Here is a 22,604-nt window from a genome sequence, read left to right as displayed (position 1 = left end):
CTTCCGCCTGCCTGGGGAAACAATGTCTTTCCATCTATAATAGCCCAGTCTGGACATCTGTGATCTGCACCCTACTTCCTTCTGGCTTCTGAGAGATGACAGAGACTCCATCAGTAGTTTTTACCTTCCTGAACCTCCAGCTTCACTTATACCTCATTTGCAGATACTTTCTAAGTGATCTGGCATCTCTCATATTTAGAAAGTAAGAAAGACAATAAAGGCCACTCCCTACCTGGGCCTCCTTATCTCTCTCATTGCCTTAACACATGCTTTTATACAAATGCCATCTTATTTCCTCACCTCCTATTTACTTTAAAGCAATTTCTTTTAAATATAACTCATATTCTGTATATTTTACCCTTTAAATTATACAAGTAAATCTTTATTTTATTGTGGGGAATAATGTATGGAGCGGTTACAGTTACATTTGTTAGGTAGTGGGTGCATTACTTTCCAAACATTGATACCCCTTCTCATTTTTTGTCCCCTTTTCCCTTTCCCCACCCCCTCCCAATCATCTTGTTTTCCCCTTTCCTTCCCTATTTGAAATAAGCAAAGAAATGTATATAAAATATACCAAGTAACAAAGTGAGATTACAGAAACCACATGAGATTAACCATAAGGGGAAAAAAAGAGAAAAGAAATAATTGCACATAGTACATTAAGAACAACAATCACAAAGATAAACCTCTTGTTTCCATATCTTGGAGTTTATCAAATCAATCTTTTTAGTATACGCTAAGCACTGTGTACCTAGCACCACAATCAACAACTTAAATATGGACTTGCCACATGACCCTGCAGTTCTACCACCATGTATATAATCTGGAGAAATTGAAATGTATGCCCGTATAAAAACCTGTACACAGATGTTTAGAGCAGTACTATTCTTACTTAGCCAAAAAAGTAAAAGTAAAGCAAATGTTTGTCAACTGATGCACTCATATAGTATAGTATATACGTATAATGCAATGCTATTGGGCAGGAATTTAAATTGTTGAAGTACTCGCAGACTGCTTTCAAAAATGGTGATCTTTCCAGTAGTGGAGAAGGTGTTCTAATTTCTCCAGATCCTCCCTAGCACTTGTTATTATCTCTGTGTGTGACTGTAGTATCCAAATGGATGTGAAATGGTATCTCACTGAGCTTTTTCACTGAGTTTCTTTTGGTGGCTAATGATGTGGAATATCCTTTCATGTGTTTACCGGTCATTTGTAAAACTTCTTTGGAGAAGTTTCTATTTAGATACTTGGGCCATTTGTGAAGTTCTTAAACAGTTGGTATTTATTATTAGGCATAGACTAGTAGTTGTTGAGTGGTAACAGTATTATTGATCAGAGGACTGTTGAAGGCTTGGGATATAGCTCATTTGTAAAGTGTTTGATTACCAAGGGGTAATCAAAGGACTTGGGATATATATGCATATATATATCTTATATATATTTATATTATATAAATATAATAGAACCTGGGCCAGGTTCTATAATAAATATTTTGGATGCAGCAATTAACTGAACCCACATACTAACTCTAAAGAACAGCATTATTATGTCCATGTTAATTGCCAAGGAAGCTAAGACTCAGAATAACAGATGGAGCTTCTCCAAAGTCTCATTGTTGAGAGGAAGTAGGACTTTGGTCGTGCTTTGTCAGATTTCAAATCTTTCCACTTTCTTACTTATTAAGTTATTCTGCCTCTTAAATTAGAAAATAATTCTATAGGTAATCTATAAACCAGATTCTGTGGAGTTGCTTTTATTTAAAACTGACCGCTGCATTTTATATATGTAAAAAGGGAGGGAAGCATAGAAATGAAGAAACTGTAATGCTATCCTCTGACAGGAACCAAAGTGAAGGAAACTGAATATAGGAAACAGAAGATATATAGAAATATTCTCTAAAACTTAGGAACAATTAGAAATCTCTTGGTTAAGTAAAAATGAGATAAAACATAATTATGCCCTAACTGAAAATGTGAGAACACTGCACCTGTCACCAGATCCTGAAAATCAAGTTGAGAAAAGATTTTCAAGGTTAGGACTAAAAGTAAGGAGTAGAGAAGGGAGTGAGGGCAAAACCCACTGCTGGGAAATAATTAGGATAACTGCCATTTTATAAAGATCATCAAGGCCCCTGGGCTTGCCAATGGGCAAGACAAGCAGTCTGGATGTGGAGAAATTAGAGCAGCTCATAAAAGGTAGTGTATTGAAAGGACAACTGGGCTTCTGGGCTTCATATACATTCATGTTTGTCTTGAAGTATCTTACTGGGAAGCTGAGATTAATGAAATCTCAGAATATTAAAATTTGATTCCAGTTAAAGCATCTTAGTGCATTGAGCTTAATGAAGAATTGCTAATTAACATCTTTTGAATATCAGTAAAAAAAAGGAATATACAGCAGAATTATCTTTTCAAGCTAAAAACAAATCCCCAATTAAAATCTCGATTAATGGAAGCAAATCACGGTGCTTATTCAGGTTTCAATACATCAGCCATAGTACTTTTCTTTAGATACAGATATCTTCCTAATCATCATCAAATTCATTCATGATATGGAGAGTGTGTCATGTCATATATTCTTACTGGGATCTGGGCAGAATCCCCACTTCTCGTCTCTCTCGTATCGGCTTGTTGTGGCACACCACAGTAAATCATCTTTCCGACCTTCCTGGGTACATTCATGATGCCATTGCTCCTTATACTGGAAGGGAAACACACATGGCATTCCATGGGAATTCCCTTGGATTGTATAAAGATCTAGGAGGAAAAAATTACAGAGCTAAATATGATTATAAACTGTAATCAGATTAGTGCATTCATATTGACTGAAACTCTCCTAGGGTCAGATACTTTGCTAAATCTCAGCAAGCCATCAGAGCCTGGCTGTCTGGTGCTAGTAGGAGTACTAGGTTCAGAAGAAGCCCAGAGAAGCAGTTTGCTTATGTATCAATTTATGTGTTTATTTGGTCTTATGCATGGTTATGATAGCATATATTATTTGTGAATAGATGAAAAGGAATAGTTACTGGAGATCGTATTTGGAAGTTTCTGTCAGTTTCTGAATACCTCAGCTACCAGAATCTGAGCTTCAATGGTTTTATAGGCATTTATGGTTTTATTCATTCATAAATGTTTACTGAGCATTTAATGTACTCTGAACTGGGGATATAGTAATGAATAAACCTTTTCCTGAGGAGTTTCTGGGCTAGAGAGGAGACAAACAATATACAAATAAACATATAATTTCAGGTAGTGGTTGTGTCATAAAGGAAAACAATACAGTGTATGAAGACTGGGAGGCATGGGTGGGAAGGGGTGAGAGGACATTGCTCTTGGTGGTGTAAGGCCTCTCTAATAACTGAGTGAAACAGTATTACTCAGGGCACAGTGTGACAAAGCCTAGGTGGAGAGAGGGTGAAGTAGACTGGTTGGCTAGGTAGCGTTTACAGTGGTCAAAAGAGATAAGACTCCGCAGAGTTGTTCTGCAGGCTGCTTTATCAGAGTATTGAAATAAGTCATCATCTTTGACTACAAGTAGCAATCAATAAAAAAAATTTCATGACTCAGCTGTGGCTTTCTATGGGAATGGTGAGGGCAGGGGCTGGGAGGGGGCATGGCTCTGAGCCATCCTTAATAAGCCAATGGTCCTGGACAAAAAGGTCAGTTGTGGAGATTGCTGTCATTTAGTTGATAGGAGATAAGCAAAGGTCACAACACACTCCCTGCTTTAGCAGTTGGACCTTTTTAGGAATTAGAGCAATTTCAGGACCCATCCTTTTGTTTCAGTTTCTGCCTTGTACTCTGAGGCATGTATTGTAATGCATACCATTTGTGAGTATATGGCTATAAACCTAACATAAAAAAATAACAAGTTCTTTCACAGTCCCATACTTTTCAGAATGCTAGTTTGCATTACTTCCTTTACTGTAGTCAGCCTCCAAACTTCCTCTTACCCTTGCCCCTGAAGAAATTCCTGCCTTGAGTGTTAAGAGTTCATTGCTTTGCTCCCAAGGTACTAAGTTTGTAGGAAGATGTGTTCTCATAACTGGACAATCCTACCAACGGCCAAGAGGAGGACTGCCTCTGTTTCACTGGCCTTTGTAAACTAAGTGACTAGTACTGTGCCTGATGATCAGTTGGTGCTGAAAAAGTACATATGGGATGGACAAGTGGATGGATGGATGGACAGAGATGAATGGATAGGTGGTTGGGTGGAAGATTGAATGAATAGAGCTATAAGACAAACCCTGAGGGACAGACTGGTATATCCAAATTTAACTAGGTGACTTTATTCTTATTTTTCATTCTTTTTCTGTCTAAAGATGTCACAAAGAATAGAACTATGGGGAATGAAAGCCTCTCTATAAATCATGCCTCCCCACAATCCATGCTTGGAAAGCAACAAATAATCCTTGACAACAGTGTGTCATCTATCTTCCAGTGCCTGTGGATGCCAGCCAGGCATAGGAGTCATCTGAGTACCCCACAGATACCTCCACAGCTGAGGCTGAGCTTCTGCAATAAGAAAAATGCAGCAAGGATGATCTTTACATTTGTCAGTGTAAAAGCTTTCCTTCCATTTCCTTTTTCTCTCTCATTGTTTGTTCTCTTTTTCATTGATCCCAGGAATGAGTAAACCTTTTTCTCTCAATACTTTTAAATTTTGAGAATTCTGTCTCTTTAGTGAATTTAGCATAACTGATCCAAGAGTCCAATAATCCTTTTGCCACAAACAAGAATGCCACTAAATACATTTGTCAGACGTCTATTGATATTACAAGGCACTATGTGTGTCTTCAGTTATGGAATACTCCCTAAATACCATCTATTCTGATTTAAATCAATCAATTTTACCTTTGTGAAGATGTTCACAAATATCTCCACCACCTGACATGTAGGTAGTCCAAGTGTGGTGATGTTTCCTTGAAGCCACGACTGTGTCATCATGCTTCCCCTGGACCGTGTACTGGAACGGGCCTGTGATCAGTTTCCTGTTGCAGCTCCACCTCAAGGAAACATGGGTGGAATCACATTCATAGATGCTTAATGGTTGCTCTGGATTTGATAAATTCAGGCCCAGGCAACCACTTCCTCCCACGTTAAAAAGGTATTGGTTTGAGACCCATTTCCACAACATGTTCTCATTCACCTGTTGGCAGTCCTTCAGGGTAAGAATAGATTTACCAGCCTGAATGCATTTCTTGAGGCTTTCACTTTGGATGATGAATATTCCTTTATCTGCAACAGAAAGACAAAAGATATAATATGTAATGTACTGTCCACTCATCCCATGAGGATTTGTGTATGAATATCTAGGCTGTGGTTAAGTGCCGGCTAATTTTGACAGATCTGTTGCCACTTTGGACAGCTCTGTTGCTGATGGGTATGGACCTGTTCTTCATTTATACAAAGGAAGAGTTTCTTGGAAGGCATAAAGGAGCTGGTGGGAATCCCTCTGATCTAGTACCTCCTTGCCCTGTAGCATCAGGGCTATTTGTCAGTTGCTCAGTGACTTTCACCACAACTGGATAGTGACAATACCCAGAGTAAGTGGGGAGGAACATTGAATGTCTGGGATTATGGTAAGATTTTAATTTTCTTCAGACAAATGCCCTACACATCGGGAACATGGCAGCCCAAGTAAAAGCCCCTGGAATGAAAATTTCTGCCCTCAAGTTCCTATGGAAAACCAAGAGAATATGAGGAAAATGCTGTTCTATGTCCTAATGTAGACTTCAATGCTGATGAAAAAATGATGCTTCTCCACATTGGCTTCTTGTGCTGGGTCCATCATGAGTAGAAAGGCAGTGGCATTTTTCTTTGGGAGTAGAATCTTATTAGAAGCTTCCTTGTTGGATGGGATTGATACCAGCAGGTGGATACCCAGGAGCCCTCACCCCTAAATCCAAGAGAGCAACACAAACCAGAGTCTGAGTGGACAGGTGGAAAAATGTAGGCATTTTGTGAGTCCCCTGAGCTTGTCACTAGATCCAGAAGAAGAATTCTTTTCTGTAGAAAAGCTGATGGGACCCAGCTTGAGAATGAATGTTGACTACCTACCTGGCCTGCTGCCTGAAAGTCACAAGCACAAAATGATTATGAACCTGTTTCTTCACATGCTCTCTTAGTAACCATGTCTTGTTTCTTATGTCTGAGCACAGTGTGTATTGAGTATATCATTAGAATCCAGGAAGTGCTTGATGTTGACTAAACATGTTAGCAGAAGCTGGTTAGGTCCATGGTGGCTGAGCTTGTTTTGTATTAGAATAAGCCCTTTTGCTCTCATCTTATCTTTCATTTCCTATTCAAAACTCCTAAGGAATATAAGCAGGTTTGCTTAAAATGGCTGAAGTTTAGAGCAGGTTGGGTTATGTGCAAGAGTGGCGCAGGGACAAGGTAGAGCCTTTGAGAGATTTGGAGCAATGCAGAATGAGTTTCTCCCATTGCATGGGAGGGCAGTGATTCACTTTGCAAAGTTATTTTACTTTCTCCAAAGTCAATCAGGCTGAGGAGAACTGATTTACAGTAACCAAAATCATTTAAGACACTCTTAAGAATTGCCAGTGTATTAATGAAAGCCATACTTCATTTAATAATTGATAACCTTTCCTATAGCCATGTGTTTGAGGAGTTAAATTAGTTGTGAGAGAATTTCTTTGATTACTATACATCAGAGCCAAAAAGAAAGGAGTGGAAGTTGAGGGGGACAGGGAGGAGATTGAATGGTTTTAGGGAGATTTCATTTAGATCAGGAAATTGGTTTTTCTAATGAAATCTGTGTCTGTATGGCTATTAGTAATTGTCATTTAAAAGCAAATCCGCCTTTCACCAATATGATATGGACTCATAATTAATGTTTTCTCTAACTCTTTTTTTACCATTTTATGCATGGGTAGAATGCTAGCCTCACTTTCTGCTGTAATCTACTACATGCTTTCTAGCTAGCCCCAGAGCTCTATTAAGTTTTCACTAAATGATAAATATTTTACTTGGCATTTTTTTATTCTGTTGGTTCTGTAGCTTAACATCTACCTAATATATACATTCAGATCTAACTGGATCTTCAATCTATTGACTAGGCCTCAGTTTATATACCTGAGAAGATAGGTGGCCTGAGAACTTGTGACTGAGAGCTCAGCATTTAGTGGACCACTGAGCTGAGACCATTTGTGTGACCATGGCAGAGTCCCTGATTTGGGGGAAACCTCATTTTTTTCTCTTCAAAATAGGAATATGTAGGATATTGACAACAAAGGAATGGTATCCTATTAAACAACCCATGCAAAACACCCCACCAATTACCAAAGGAAAACTTCAGTAAGCATGAATTGGATTTTAGACACCCTCATTTTTAGCCTATACATCTAGACAGTTGGAAAAACTATATGGTTTTCATCTAAGCATCTTCCAAGAACCTTAATTCTTTCAACATTCACATGGAAGCTTGTTACTTCTCTTTCTGTTACAGTCAGTGGGCAGACTTTATGGATATAAACCATCTTAGGGAGGAAAATTATACAGAACAATCAGATTATTAAAAATTCTTTGCCTCACTTGTTCAAGAACATATAGTTATAAATTAAGAGTCTTCATTGATTGTCTTTCTACATTCCTTATCTATACAGTCTTTCTTACAGCATTTTTAGAAAAATAAGGAAAACATATAATATGGATACACAGTGCATGAAGGGAAGGGCCTATGGCCTGTTAGTAAGCAGCTGGGTGTGGTGGCTCATGCCTCTAATCCTAGTTACTCAAGAGGCGGAGATCTGAGGATCAAGGTTCAAAGCCAGCTGGGCACTAAAGTCCGAGAGACTCTTATCTCCAACTAATCACCAGAAACCCAGAAGTGGTGCTGTTGCTCAAGGGGTAGTATGGTAGCCTTGAGCTGAAGAGCTCAGGGACACCATGTAGGCCTAGAGTTTAAGTCCCATGACTGACAAAAAAATAAAAATAAAAATAAATAAATTCCATGCCAAACAGAAGATATTAGATAAATCTACTCAATGGTTTTAGTTTGGGAGTGCTGTTACATTTTCATACTGGTGTCCTTGAGGGTGCAGCCTTGGGAAACACTCTTCAGAATTTGTCTTAGACAAGTAACTAGCAACTTCTTACCTTTAAGAAGAAACATGATACTTCCATCAACAAAATTAACAGAGTCTATTTCCCCACTAAGTTTTTCTAGAACCTGATTTTAGCACTGTTAATTTCTATAAATTCACTGAAGAAAACAATAGTGTTCACATAGACCACGAGGATAGCCATTGGAGGTACCATTAGAGGTACCAATATTCTGATTGTTATAATGTGCACATATTAGTTGTCTCTAAAAAAACTATGATGTGAAAATAGGTCACTAGTCCCTAGTTGTGTGTAGGTATTGAATTTCAAAAAGGATCAAAATCAAATGTGGGAGGAATCAAGATTGATTGTATATGTCAAGGACATCAGTTCTGCTTGAACACTGATTAAGTGATTAATGACGTACTGCCAGCATTATTAAACCTCTTTGTAGGAAAATGCTATCGTTCTTCACTTCATAATTATAAGTTTAGGAGGTGAAGGATTGATTTACTAGAAGTAACTTGCAAGCTAATTTTCATCCTTTAAAAACAAAAAAAAAACAAAAACAATACAATGCTTCTATTTCTTGCTTCTGAGTTCCTTTATTTCAGATTCAGTGTTTGGCCCCATGAGATAAGCTACTCTTCTAAAGAGAATTTTGGCTTGATCAGCCATTGAACTTATATTCAAGTATTTTGGGGTTTTTTTTTTTCAATGACTGCATGTATAATACTCACTTATTCATTCTTTTATTCATTCAACAAGCATTTTTTTAGTGTAAGAGGCACTTTGTATAGGGCTAAAGACAGAAGAATTGTTTGCCTGAATATCCTTTGAAAATGTATTCACTCATTCTGGAATGATGGAAATTTGCTTAGCTAATAAAAAGAAGGAAGCTGCATTAGTTCTAAAGAAAACAATTATAATTGTACTCAAAATAATCCCTTAAAAAGAAGTGAAGAGAAAAAATTCCGACAAAGAAAATAGACCAAAGTTGACTGGCTTGTGAAACGATCCCACAAATTAAATGGAGAGAACTCCCTCCAGGATAGGAACTGTAGTCACACACACATGTGCCTATTTTTTTAGGGAGATTGCAACAGAGCAGAGCTAGCTGGCTGGGTATGCAGCAGAGGAAACTAATTTTCCCTGTAAAAATGTCAGAGCTGAACTAGACTGTAAAGGTTACTTAGTTGAATCATTCTTAGTTGAACCATCCTCCTTGACCCAATCCATTTTGTCTTGAGACCCAACTTTTGAGGCTTATAGTCAGGTGCAGCTTTAGTTAAAATTTACCTAATCTACTTAAAGCTTAGAACAAAAATGAGCTGTTAAAGATTGCTGCCAAATATTTTGAAGTAGGAGATTTGAAATTTCTAACAATTATCTATCAAGTGCCTAAGGTGGCATGTGTTGGTGACCCTATGTATGGAAGGATGCATATTACATATTGTTTTCCTTTAAAAAAATTCTGCCTGGCACAGTGGCACACACCTGTAATTCTAGCTACTTAGGAGGCTGAGATATGAGAATCAAGATTTAAAGTCAGCACAGGCACAAAAGTACCTGAGACTCTTTTCTTCAATTAACCTCTAGAAAACAGGAAATGGGGCTTGGCTCAAGGGTAGGGAGCTAGCCTTGAGCTGAAGAGCTCAGGGACAGTGCCCAGGCCCAGAGTTCAGGCCTCATGACTGACAGACACAAAATACATTGTCCTTTTGATGAAATGGAGCTTTTGGAAGAAGACATGACTAAGGCTGTGGTACCAGAGATGAGTTGGGGATGGGATAATCAAACCCAAATGTTTACTGAACACCTACGAAGCACCCAGATTCATTTTAGGTGGTGAAACAATTGAAGAGAAATACCCAGGCTCCTGCCCTGCAGAGTTTTCTGGAGATGGGACAGAACTAAAGGAACAGTCTGGAGACTATTAATATAATGCAGTAAAGGGAACTGAAGTTATAAATGTAGTGATGATACAGAAGAAAAGGGAGTAGCTATCAACTGTAACCAATAGGGAGACATTTCAAAGGGGAAAGAAGAGGGAGGATTAGGTAATCAATAGAATGTGATCGATAGAATGCTATGGGCCAGATAGGGGTTGAGTGTGTCCTGCAAGAGTTCATGATGGAAGCTTGATCCTCAGTATGATGATGTGAAAGGTGCAGAGACCTCTAAGGAGTATAGTCTATAGGGAAGTAATTAGCCCATGCAGAGCATTGCCTTGGGAAACAATTGATGTAGTTCTTTTAGACTCTGCTTCTCCTGAAAGTATTGTTCTTAAAAACTCCTCCTTTGCTCCTTGCCTTGCCAAGATCTTTCGTCCTTACATCCATGTCCACCAATATGGTCCCATTTGCCTCAGGTTAGCTGAGCTAATGCTGGTACCAAAACCTAGTACTAAGCTAAATAATCTGTTTTCTTTATAAAGCAGGAAAGTGATACATGAGGAAAATTTATTACAATGATGTTTTTGATAGTAGGTATTCAAATAATTGTCTGATGTCTTGTCAATCCCCATAGTGCCTTGAGGTCAGAAAGGTTAAGGTACTTTGATCTGGACAGTGCCATTTGGAGGCACTTACAGGAAGTGAAGTGTCCCCTGAAACCCTCTAATTTGGTCTTTTCCTTTCAACTCTACCTGCCTTCCAATATCTCCTACTTTACACAGCTGTTGCTGAAATGAAGGCTTAAACTGCCAAGTCTCAGTGAAGTGTCTTCACTTGTAAGAACAAACACTAGAAACGATAAAACAAAATTCTTAAAGAATTTTTATCTTTACAGTGGTATTTTAGGCAATCAAAGCTTTCTAGTATATACCATGGCAAAGTTCCCTGAATCTATACACATACAATTGGCATTTGTGTTACTCGATGTTAAGGGAACTAGAAGGAAAAGTTCAACTGCATGGATTTGTGTCAACTACAATGTTTAAGACAAGTTATTATTGGCTTATAGACAGCAAGCCAATTTCAATCTCCTGCCCCAGCCCTCTGAAGGTTCTTTGACCCCATCCATCCTTACATCTTAGGCTCTGCTCCAACCTTCTGTAGCCTTTCCTGAGTCATTTCATTTCCCTGTGGTTTGGACAGCATTTCCATTTGGCAGGGAAGTGGGCCTGAGGGTAGTGGGAGGACATCTCTCTGTAATCAGTCTGAAGGTGGGCAACTTCTCTCTGGGAACTATCCACCTTTTCCAGCTTCATGAGTTAGTGTTATCCATGTCCCCTTTAGTTAACAGTGGATTCAGATTTGATTGGGATCGTAACTCTGGAACAGGAAGCTGTGAGTCAAGTTCGTTCTGTTCATAGCCAAGCAATGCAGAAAATCTGGGTTCTTTATAGGACTTTTCTCCCTAGTAAGTAAAAAATTTCCCATATTTGCAGCAAACAACTTGTTTACAGTTCTTGAAAGAGCAGATCCACGACAGGGGAAAGCATGCCATTCCTTCCTGGGCCGCTCATGAAAATGTGTACTTTATCTCAAATCGTCTGAGTTTGAGAGTATGTCTTGTCACGTGGAAACCTTTTGGTTCCTGTCAATTGCCTTCTGCTAAGTACATTTGCGGGGAGGGGAAGCATATCTCTACATTTCCTTCTCTTTCCTTGTCCTAGCATTGCCCTTGATTTGGAGCCTTCTTTCTTCACCTGCAGCTTCTGAATCTTGATAATCGCCACCTCCACAGACCCATGGGACCCCTCTTGCTAAATCTCTTTATGTGTTCCCTTCCCCTTCCTCTCTAATCTCCCCAAATCACCGCACCAAGTTCCAGGAGGCTCACAATACTCTCTGTCACAAGGGGAAAATTGAAACCCAGCTTAATCAGCTTCTCTGGGCTACCCTTTGTGAGGCTTCAAATTGCAGTTACCACCCTTGTGAGCAAGTTAACCCTCTCACATCGTCCGTTCCATTCTCCCTGTTCTGGGTCTCATTCTCTCTTCATATCCTCATCTTTATCCTGATTTCTTTTTTTTTATATTGCCACTTGTCTATATATTACCAATGAAATTTTAAACTTAATTAAAAATATTTTTCTTTTCTTTCACTTTAAGACTTTCCTCCACTATTTTGCTTTTGTTTAACTGAAAAGTACCCAATAGACATTGCTGGTGTAAAAATCGTTATTCACAGTGGTTCTGATATTATCTTATAGTCTGCATTCAAAATTTCCCATATGCCCCATCCTAGTCACCAGGCAGCCTCTTAAAAAGAGAAAGCCATGCCAGGACAGAAGACAGGCATTGTTCAACTTCCTTCACAAAGACCTGCATGGTAAAGCCCTGGGGGAAAATGATACAAAGACTGGGTCACCAAAGCAAACAAAACCAGAAAGCAGTTCTACAGAGCAAAACAGCTCTCAAAACAGAGATATGACATTATTGAGAGAGGAAGTGTTGATGCTGAGCTAGCCATCAGAACTGCTTTGAAAATAAGCCTGTTAGTGAGGGAAGGGGAGACAGGGTTCAAAAAGAACTGTATTCATTACCAGATTCATGTAACTGTAACTCTTCTTATATCAGCTCTACAATAACAATAAAAAGAAAAAAGAAAAGAAGCCTGTTTAAAAATTGAAAAGAGCAAGGTAGAAAGTTAAAAAAAAAAAGGCAAACAGAAAAAGAACTTTTAATGGTAAGAATGTTGCCAGGAGTGGTGGCTCATGCCTGTAATCCTAATTACTCAGGAGGCTGTGATCAAAGCCAACCCCAGGCAAAAAAAGGACCTGAGACTCTTATCTCCAATTAACCCTGCTACACAGCAGGGCTTGCTCCTTGACTTTTAGATGGGTCACAGTCTCCCTGGGTCTGCTCACATAATCTTCCCTCTAGTTTTCCTTGTTAGGAGTGCTCTAGTCATAAGAGATTGGGATTACTGTTATCATCTTATTCTAACTTGTTAACACTGAAGATCATATTTCTTAAGTATTTGAGTAATTAAAACTCCAATATATGAATTTACAAATACACAATAAATTATAATAGTCTCTGATCCTCTTACTTAGGCCAGCTACACAAGTTGTACCATCCAGAGTAAAATGAGAATGTGTGGTAATGGGTGGGCATAAGAAAGTCAAATCAATCTCCCAGGCTCACGGGGATGACAACTATAATGTGTTCGATCATACTCAGTACCAGGACTGGACATAGATAACAGACTTCCATTCTCCTCACAGACTATCAAGTGTGGCTGCAGGCTGAATGACTGCTGCCTTGCAATATCTGAGACACCAGGTAGTGTACACTCCTAAACTCTCCAAGCCTCCCTTGCCTCTAAGCCCCAGTACAATGTGGTTGTCACTTTAGGTAGGACAGCCGTGGATATGGGCAAGAGTAGGGAGGAGACAACTAAGGATCCATCCTGGTGAGGGATGGGGGAACTAAGTGGAACTGAGCCCCTGACATATAAGTTTTACCACACTTCTGCAAGGTGTACACTTTCTAAAATAAAAGCAATTAAGACACCAAAATCCCAAACTCTAAGCTGGAAGCACTTCTAAGAATGAGATGTAGGACTACACTGAATAACACGCCCATTAGAGACCTCTGCTCTTATTTAAACAAGGTTAGCACTGTAAGAAAGTGATTGGCAAACTCTCTTTGAGTAAAACTGCTTAAAATTAGAAGAGTGTCTGCCATAGTTTTCTTGTTGTCATAATAAAATTCATGCTGGCATTATAAGATCCTGATACAGATTACTTTATTAATGTTAAGACTAAAAGCAAGTTTTACTTTTGATCACAGATGAAACCAAAGAGCAGCAAAAGAAGATATTGTTTATAGTTAATTAATCACTGCTTATCTTGTTTATATTTTCATCAAATTGAAATGTTCTCAAGAGCAGAACGCTAAAAGCTAGAAATAGTACAACTTTTTTTTACTAGCATGTATCTTTGGAACTGTGATAGTTTGGAATATGTCATAAATCAAAAAATCACGTGGCCATACTTGAACATACTTTTTTACTAGAATGTATCTTTGGAACTGTGATAGTTTGGAATATGTCATAAATCAAAAAATCATGTGGCCATACTTGAACATAGAAGCCTATTATAATAGCAGTTATAGAATTTTTAACTATAATCTTCCACTTTTTTCTTGAATGGCTTTATACTATATTCCTCTAGTGACAAGATAGCATTTATAAAATCTTCTTTTGTCTGTTTCTTTTTATAGATAATAATGTTTCTTTCCACTTGGATCAATTCAAGTTACAACTTATTTTCCTAGCTATGCATTGGAGCATCTCCTGGAAAGCCTTCAAGGATAATTTCTGAAAGCATATGAGGAGAAGGATCTAGAAATGTTTCAAATATATTATTTTGCTAGTCTATTTGGGGATTTGCCACATAGGAATGAGTTTAGTAGAGGCAACACAAAGGCATCATTGTTTCAGAACACTGGACATAAATAAGCAAATTGTTAGGTCATGACAGAGTAGATGAAGGATCAATTGAGATGTCTGTGTGGCTCAAACTTTCTTGTCATTGGCTGAGAACCTGCACTGTGTAGTTTAGTTATTGTGACAACTGTCAATGGGAAAAGAGGTTAGAAGATTAATGACAAAGAGTAGAAACGGCCAGGAAAAGAGGGGAACTATGTTGATGGGTAAAGATTTAGGAGAAAAAGAGCCAGTTGGAAGAGATGAGCTGGAACATATGAAGCAAATAAATGTTGTGGTGCTATGAGGTGGGAGAAACCAAGTGTAGGTTGGAGTGATTTATGGTCAAGAAGGGCAAAACCATTATTAGATTATATTTTTTTAGTTAAATTCTAGATCTGCACATTAGAAGAGTGGTTCTTTGCATAGGGATGAAGGAGTTGTCTAGAGCAGTACATTTCTGCTTTATGAAAATATTCACTCCCACATACGGAATTAAGGGTTGGAAAGGGAGTTGTTGAAGAGAGGACAAAGTTGGTCTCTTCTTCCTCCTACAATGATGTTGAATCATCTGCTTTCATCATGCAGTAGGTTACAGGCCATGGTGTCACAAGTTATGCCAGAATCCTCTGAATTAGTGCCAAGAGATGGCTTCAAAGCCCCATGCTGTAAATGCCTATAATCATAGATTACTTCCATGATAAGAAGTGACATTACATAAGTGTTCTACTCTGTTGTACTGCAAGTCCAATGCAATGCATGAAACAGCATAGAGTTATAACTTCCCAAATGCTAGAAAATAGCAGCAATGAAGAGGAACCATTTGACCTTTGTATTAGAAATGGAAGAGGCTATGGGGGAAATTTCAGGAATTCCTCACTGCTCTCCTTAGAAGGTAGCGCTCACCCTCCTCTTTCAGAAACATTTCCCAGGTGCCACTTTCCCTTCCCTTCCTTATTCAGGGCCCACTGGCCTCTCTTGCTCATATTCACAAGGACTTTGACAGCATCAGACTGGCCACTCTAGAGACTTTAATGTCCATGCAGATGCTTGAACACTGTGGTTGACCACTGCTTGTTGTGGCCTACTAGTTAAGGTATGAAATGTCATAATCATCCTGAGAGAACAAGATAAAATTGAATGCTACATTAGGTAAGAGTAGTTTTTATGTATATGCTAGTAATTGGGTCTTGAACTCAGGGCTTCACATTCTTGTTCTAGCCTCAAGGATAGAGCTCTTCTACATGAGCCATGCCTCCACTTACAGCCTTCTGCCTAGTTAATTGGAGATAAGAGTCTCTTGGACAGTTCTGCCTAGACTAGTTTTAAACTATGATCCTCTGATTTCAGCCACCCGAGTAGCTAGAATTACGGGCAGGAGCCACCAGTGCCTCATCAGGAAGAATTTTTTTGGCAGTCTGAAGGCTTAAACTCAGGGCATGAGCACTGTCCTTGTGCTTTCTCAAGGCTAGAGCTCTACCACTTGTGCCACAGCACCACTTTTCAGCTTTTTCTATGTATGTGATACCGAGGAATTGAATCTGGATCTTTGTGCATGCTAGGTGAGCACTCAATCACTAGATCAAACTCCCAGCCCAGATTTTTTTTAAAGAAGCTTTGGTTTCACTTATATTTAATGTGATCATATATGCTGTGACTTGTGACATAATTTTTTTCCATTGTATTGGCCTCCAGTTTTAGTACTGCTCTACATGGTTGGTTTCTTGAATCTTCTGCTACATGGACAGTCTGTAACCTGCTGTCCACTTGCTGCTGTTTACTCAACATACTTAGTTTGGCCACTATACCAAATAAGTCCATTTCCCAAGCAGGGAATTTCTAACTACCATCCTTCTTATCCTGCAATGTATCCCATCTCCTTTCACTAAGTCAAATTATGTATATTTGTTGAATCCACGATTTCCTCTATGCTTCAATATTCCTGCTAGAACTGACTTAGCTCAACATTAGCTTTTCAGATGGTCTTTTTTTTTATGCCAGTCCTGGGCTTGAGCTCAGGGCCTGATCACTGTCCTTGGACATTCTCAAGGCTAGAGCTCTACCACTTGAGCCTCAGCACCACTTCTGGCTTTTTTCTATGTATGTGGTACCAAGGAATTGAACCTGGGTCTTTGTGCATGCTAGGCAAGCACTCTACCACTAGGCCAAACTCCCTTCCCTCAGATGGTCTTTTTGTTGCCTTCCAGAGTTACCTTGTTTAAGTCCCAAGCTGACCATGGTACTCCTAAACTTCACAATGAGATTTGGTACCTTTTGCCTAAATCCTTAAGGCTCTTCTGTTCTAGAGACAGAATAACACCTTACTTATCTCTCCCATGTTTTCAAATACAGATGTATCACAGTTTCTTCTCTGGATTGTGACCTTTCTCTGGGGATTTAGCTCAACCCCAGCCCAGAGGAGGCAGCATCCTCCTATGCACCTCACACCTCTCCTAGTATGGACAAGCAATGGGATGACCTTCAGTTCAAGGGCAGAGAATAGGGAATAGCCAACGTACTGTAAGTGATGTACCAGATACCATCCCTAGGCAATGGCAGGACACTTTTCTAGGGAGTTCTAGAAGCTACACTGTTGGAAATAGAAAACAATCCAGTAAGGACCAGTAAGGACCTAGCAGGGGTCATCATGCTGAGAAACAAAGTGTTTGCTTCCATCCATGAGCCAGTTCTTGGTGTTGCAAGAAGTCACTATTCTTGGATGCCCTTGAAATGCTGAGACCCTTTATAACAAACACTAAATTTTCCTCAGCTACCCTTAGTAAGTGAAAGAGTACTCTTTCCCTGCACATAGAAGAGTCCAGATGGGAACTTTTGCACTTTGACTTTTACCATTCCTGACACGTGATTCTGTGCTTTTCACATAAAATAAGCATTACCGGGAATGTGCTGGCTTCCTTTTCCCATAAGGCGACTCCCTGCTTATCCATCAGGAAAATAAGTGACCTTGGTGTGGCTCCAGGTCCCAAGCCATCCCTTCTCTGTATCACTTCAGTGCCTTCCTCATTCCTGTGTCATGATTCTTATCCCACTCACAGTCTGGTTTATAATTGCTTGTGTTTCTGCCTCCGCCTCTGCACTCTTGACTTTTTGGGCCTGGGATGTGCTACCCATGCTTTTAATTACCCAATACAGTGGTGCAGACCAGATTCTGTGGCCTGGCCTATATTCACAATTCTACTTGGGATTAGCTGGCTTGCTATTGCCATGCTGGGTCTCTTGAGGAGTGGTTCAGACATGCCAGAAATGTTCAGGAGTTAACATTCTAGGGGTGACTCTCAGTGAAGGAGAGGGGAATTGCTGGGTAAGTCCTATGGTTTTCTATTGTTCAATGGATCCTGGAGATCTACACATCAGCTTTGTGAAATTGAGTCTCAGATGCCCAAAGTGACTTCCCTATCTTTCCTGTCCCTTATCCGCACTCCCTTACTGCCATGCTTTCTGGAATTGCATCTCAGATAAGTTCAGGCATTGTCTCACAGACTGCTTTTCAAGGAGTCCAAACCAAGGCAATAACATACTGCTGGCTGGATTAACAGTAAGTGAGCAGCTGGGGTCTTCAGCCACTCACCCCCCCCTTTGTGTAGCCAAAAGATATCAAGAGATAACCTCCATTCGATTTCTTCTTCTTCCTTTGATAGGAGCCCTACAATCAAGATGCCGACTCATGATGGTCAGCACCTCATTTCTCTTGGTCAGTGACTGTTCAGAGGGGCCATGCTTCCCAGATCATATTGACCTCTAGCTCAGTAAGGCTTTGGCCTCTGTATCTGGGCCTTTAGGATACTGAGCTCATGAACTTAACTACTATATGGCACTAGATTTCTTGATTTTTTTTGAGTATAAAAATTACTGATAAATGATTGAAAAGTCAGCACAGTTACAATCAATCATAAGCTTTCCAAGTCTGGTGTGCTTATAATACATATCAGATCAATCAATGATACATACCAAGTGATTTAGATGAAAAATGTTGCATGTATGATATGCTCTGCACTTAACATATCCATGACTAATAGATATGAGATTAAACTGAATGTGTATTCTTGTTTTTGTTTTTTAAGTTGCTCTGATCTGGCTAAAAGTGAATCAGTGTAGTACAATGAACAGAGGTACCCCAAACCTGGCTCACTACCTGGTAGTCAAACTTCAGCTCCTGCATGTGAAGAACCGATGGTAGGAGTGGACGATGTTTCAGGACTTTCCAATGGTCAGATTTTGTCTCTCTACCTTTGTCCACATAAGAAAAACTTGCATTCAATCCTGTCTAGATGACACTTGTGGTTCCACTGGTGTGGGTGGTTGGAGTCAAAGAGGGTGTAGGGTGTGAGAGCTGCCACTCCTCTGTCTTGGTCCAATGGCAACAATATCTACACTGCCCCTATCACCTGGAGGGTCCAGGAGGCAACGAAGGTTCTAATCTTAAGAGTTCCCTTGAGGAAGCAGCCACTCCATCAGGCCAGGATTTGGCTCTGCTACATATAGAAAGGATTAGCACTTAGAGCTGACCCTGGCTTACAGGATACAAGTCACTGTTCAGAGTAACCCAGTTCCAGCTTCTTTGCTAAGCGCTGGCTGGGATGCCCTCACCAGGTGTTCAGGCAAAACTCCCACGTGAAGGTATAACATGCCAGGCAAGCTCTTGAAAGGGAATGGCCTACATCCTGGAAGCAGACCTGTAAGGGTAGCGGTAAGGAGCTGGGAGTGCCTGGAAAAAGAGTAACTGAAAAGTGCATGAATGATACCTTGAAGAAGAAAAGAGAATGCAAATACAGACCATTCCTCATATTACACCTTCTCTCCACATTTATCCAAAGGGCAGAGGATAGAGTTGCCAGCACGATTTTTGCTCTGGGATACAAGAAGGCTGAACCCTTCCTCGGGGGCGTTACATTCCTGAAAGATAGCCCTTGTGAGACCCAAAGCTTTCCTCTGTCTTTAAAAGGTGTTCCTTTGTGAGTCTGTCTCATGTAGTAGGTGCTCAACAGACGACTGAATCTGGTGGGAGAGAGAGGGAGAGAGAGGGAGAGGGAGCGAGAGAGGGAGAGGGAGAGGAGAGGGTGAGAGAGAGGGAGAGGGAGGGAGTCGGGGGGAGGCAGAGAGACTTAATCCTCATGGGTCCTGTGGATGTTTCAGGCTCATTGTTTTGCTGAGAGAAAGGAGCTGAGAGAAGCAGGGCTCCCGGGGCCTCGGGGGTCCTCTCCCCCCAACCCCCCAGAGGCGTTTTTAATGTTTCCTCCCCTCCCCAGCCCCCAGGGGCTGCGGGGGTCCGGCTGGGGCCACTCTCAGGGGGCAGCGCGCACCCCGCTCTCCCTTGCTTCGGGAGGATCGTCACGGGACACTTCCCCAGCGTCCATCCCCGAGGTGATCCTTCCAAACAACTCTAGTAAAAACATCCACCTCCTAACGCAGGCCAGTCCCAGAGGTCTGAAAATCCAGCCAGAGCCCAGGGAAGTTGAGATGCCAAGCCCGGGCCCTCTTCGAGTCCCGGGACAGAGCCGAGGATGTGCGACCCTGGGAGTGGGGTGCAACGCCGGGAAAGGCGAGGGGGGTGGGAGGGAGGAAGCCCCTCGCCTGGGGGCCCAGGACACGTGGTCACCTCGAGCCCTCTGCAGCCCGCCCCAGCTTTGCTCCTCCTGCTCCCTCTGAACCCCACCCGAGACGATCTGGGCACACTCACCTCGCCGCTGGAGGACGGGCTCCGGGGTGGTCGCTGCCGCCCGGGCCTGGGCGCAGCCCCATGGCGCCCCCAGCAGCGCCAGCCGCAGCAGCGCCAGGAGCAGCAGCATCGCTAACCACTGGCCCACCCGGCGCTCTCCGCCGCCCCTCCGCGACCGAAGCGGGGCGCCGCAGCCCCCGTCGCCCCCTGACCCCGCCCTGGACCCGGCCCTGAGACCTGGAGCCCCACTTCACCTCTCCTGGTCCCCACAGTGCGTGGACACTTGGGGCTGGGACACGGGAAATCGCTCGGAGTTTTCCCCGCCCTACCCACTCAGGCTTGGGGAGGGAGGAGAAAGAGGGGGTGGGCCATCTGCCCATCCCAGAAATTCTTGCCTTTGGGGGTGAGCAGAAAGGAGGGGTGAGGCTGTGGGGACAGTCTCCAGTCTCCTCTCTCCTTTACTCTCCCCTCCCCCACATCCCGCCGCTAGCTTCCCCCACGCCACTTCTCCAGAGGTCCACAAGATTTAGCAGTGACCTAACCTAGAGCCAGGACAGGAGGTCTGAGAAGATAAGGTTATAAGGCTCTGGCCGCGGGCGGCCGAGAGTCAGGAGTCTGTGAACACAGGAATTCTCCTTTGCAGCATGGAGCACTAGAGACCCCTGGGGTCCGCCTGGGCTCCTTCTCCTCGCCCCAGAATAAGCCGAAAGTTCTTCCCTCACAAGGCTTCTCTAGGTTGTCAAATAGCCTTCTGTCTGTCTTCTTTGATCTCACCTACCTAGCAAATTACACTCCACCCTCCCAGAGCTGCAAGACCCTGCCCAGACTGGCAAAGCGATTTGCCCTAGGCGACTTCAATATAATTTACTCCTTAAACTAGTAATAGAATAACCCCAACTAGAATGTAGTTCCAACCCTACTCCTCCAAAATAAGCAATACAGCACGGGAAGAATTTATAGTCCCAGGAAGACTTTTCCTAAACAAACCCCCCTGGAAATTAGTCATTAGAACACAAGCAGTGGGGAGGAATAAAGGGGAACTAAAAAATGTATCTATGATATTAACAGGCAATCATAATAGCCCAATTGCTAAGTGCACAGGACTATATATAATGAAGTGTATCAAAACCAGCTCCAAGAATTGGAAACAAGAGGTTCTCACTAGATCCTGTATGCAGTTATTTCTATTTTTTTCTAGTTTAGCGTACTGTACCTTTTGTCTTGTACATAATTTATCTGATCCCGGGAAGGGAAAGGAAATCACAGAAGCAGCAGGACAAAAGATGAACAAATGGAACAATGATACTCACTAGGCACCACCTTGGAAATGAGCTATACAACTTGGGGGGGAGGGATTAGGGAGGGGTAAGCAGGAGAAAATGGGGGAGGGGGCAACAGTGTTTTAAAAAATGTACTCATTACTTTACTTATGTAACCATAACTCCCTGCTCATCACCTTTACAATAAAGCTTTTTTTTTTTTTAGAAAAAGGAAGATGGTCCTGGATAATCTATCTTTGCTACTTATCAGCCAGCACTGTCTCTGCTGCTTAGCAGCAAATTAGCATTTGCAAGTAGCACCTGAGCAGGACTGAAGCCCAGAGTCAAATGGAAAGAAGAGAAAGTGATGGTTTTGACTCAGTCCTGCAGGAACCTCAGAGCTCCTCAGAATAAAAGACTAACATCGCTGTTGGCTGAAGAGACACTGAGTTCTCAATCCCTCTACTGCTTCTGAAGCAGTGGGAGCTCCAGAAACCCTGAGGCTGGAGGCTACTGGTGCCTGCCATTGCACGGTAAAGTGATAGGCACTATCAGGCTGCCTTGGGGAGATGTTTGAGGAGCTCAGGCAGGGGTGGGGAACATCTGGGGAAAACCTCTGTGCCTGTAAACAGGAGAAAAGGGATGTTTGATAACACACCAGACCACATAGACTTTCAGCACAGACCTAGCATCCTTCTCTCTTGTGGTCTCAGGATTGAGACCTATGGGGAAACCTCCAAAGTGGAGGATTTGGTGCCTCCCTCAGCAGATAGGCACAATCCACAGGTAACAGAGTAAGGTGCTGTGCTGATGGTAATCTGGTAAGTGCAGGACAGTGAGAGTAAAGGGGAGAGGACCAGGAGAAACTGGAGTGGACATGGGCAGGGAGCATATGCTGATGATGAGTATTGGAAGGAAGAAAATCCACAAAGGTTAGAGTGACAGTGCTGTGTGGGAGGCAGCATGCCTGACTATGTGTCCCCCAAATGAGGCCAGTCACTGGGACACTGAGCTACCTTCCACTGCTTGTGGAAGTAGGGTGGGTGTGTTGGGGGGTGACTTGCACTTGCTCTATTATGGATGTTTATCCTGTGTATAATAACTGCTTTTCCTGAACCAGAGCAGACAGTATTTAGAGAGGGCTCTGCCTAGAAGTAGGAGAGGAGAGGGGGAACAGGCCATATTTCATCTTCAGAGCAATTAGTGTAATGAAAAGAGGCAA

At 41.7% G+C, this 22,604-nt stretch overlaps 1 protein-coding gene across 1 annotated transcript in view; it reads right to left on the bottom strand.

Moving 5' to 3' along the window:
• Nucleotides 1-20,278, bottom strand: part of Pla2r1 (phospholipase A2 receptor 1) — a 105,985-nt gene extending 85,707 nt beyond the window's left edge. The window contains exons 1-3 of the mRNA XM_090342766.1: nt 20,145-20,278; nt 4,857-5,240; nt 2,586-2,759 (exon numbers count right to left, since the gene is read on the bottom strand). Of these exons, the coding sequence (XP_090198892.1) occupies nt 2,586-2,759; nt 4,857-5,240; nt 20,145-20,253 (667 nt within the window). The 5' untranslated portion in view covers nt 20,254-20,278. The remainder of the gene's footprint in view (nt 1-2,585; nt 2,760-4,856; nt 5,241-20,144) is intronic.
• Nucleotides 20,279-22,604: the final 2,326 nt, after the last annotated feature.

This window comes from Megascapheus bottae, chromosome 12, assembly GCF_031878675.1.
Source record: "Megascapheus bottae isolate mThoBot1 chromosome 12, mThoBot2.hap1, whole genome shotgun sequence".
NCBI classification, from domain to species: Eukaryota; Metazoa; Chordata; class Mammalia; order Rodentia; family Geomyidae; genus Megascapheus; species Megascapheus bottae.
Note: the sequence above shows the minus strand (reverse complement) of the source record. Positions and strands in the feature narration are given on the sequence as shown.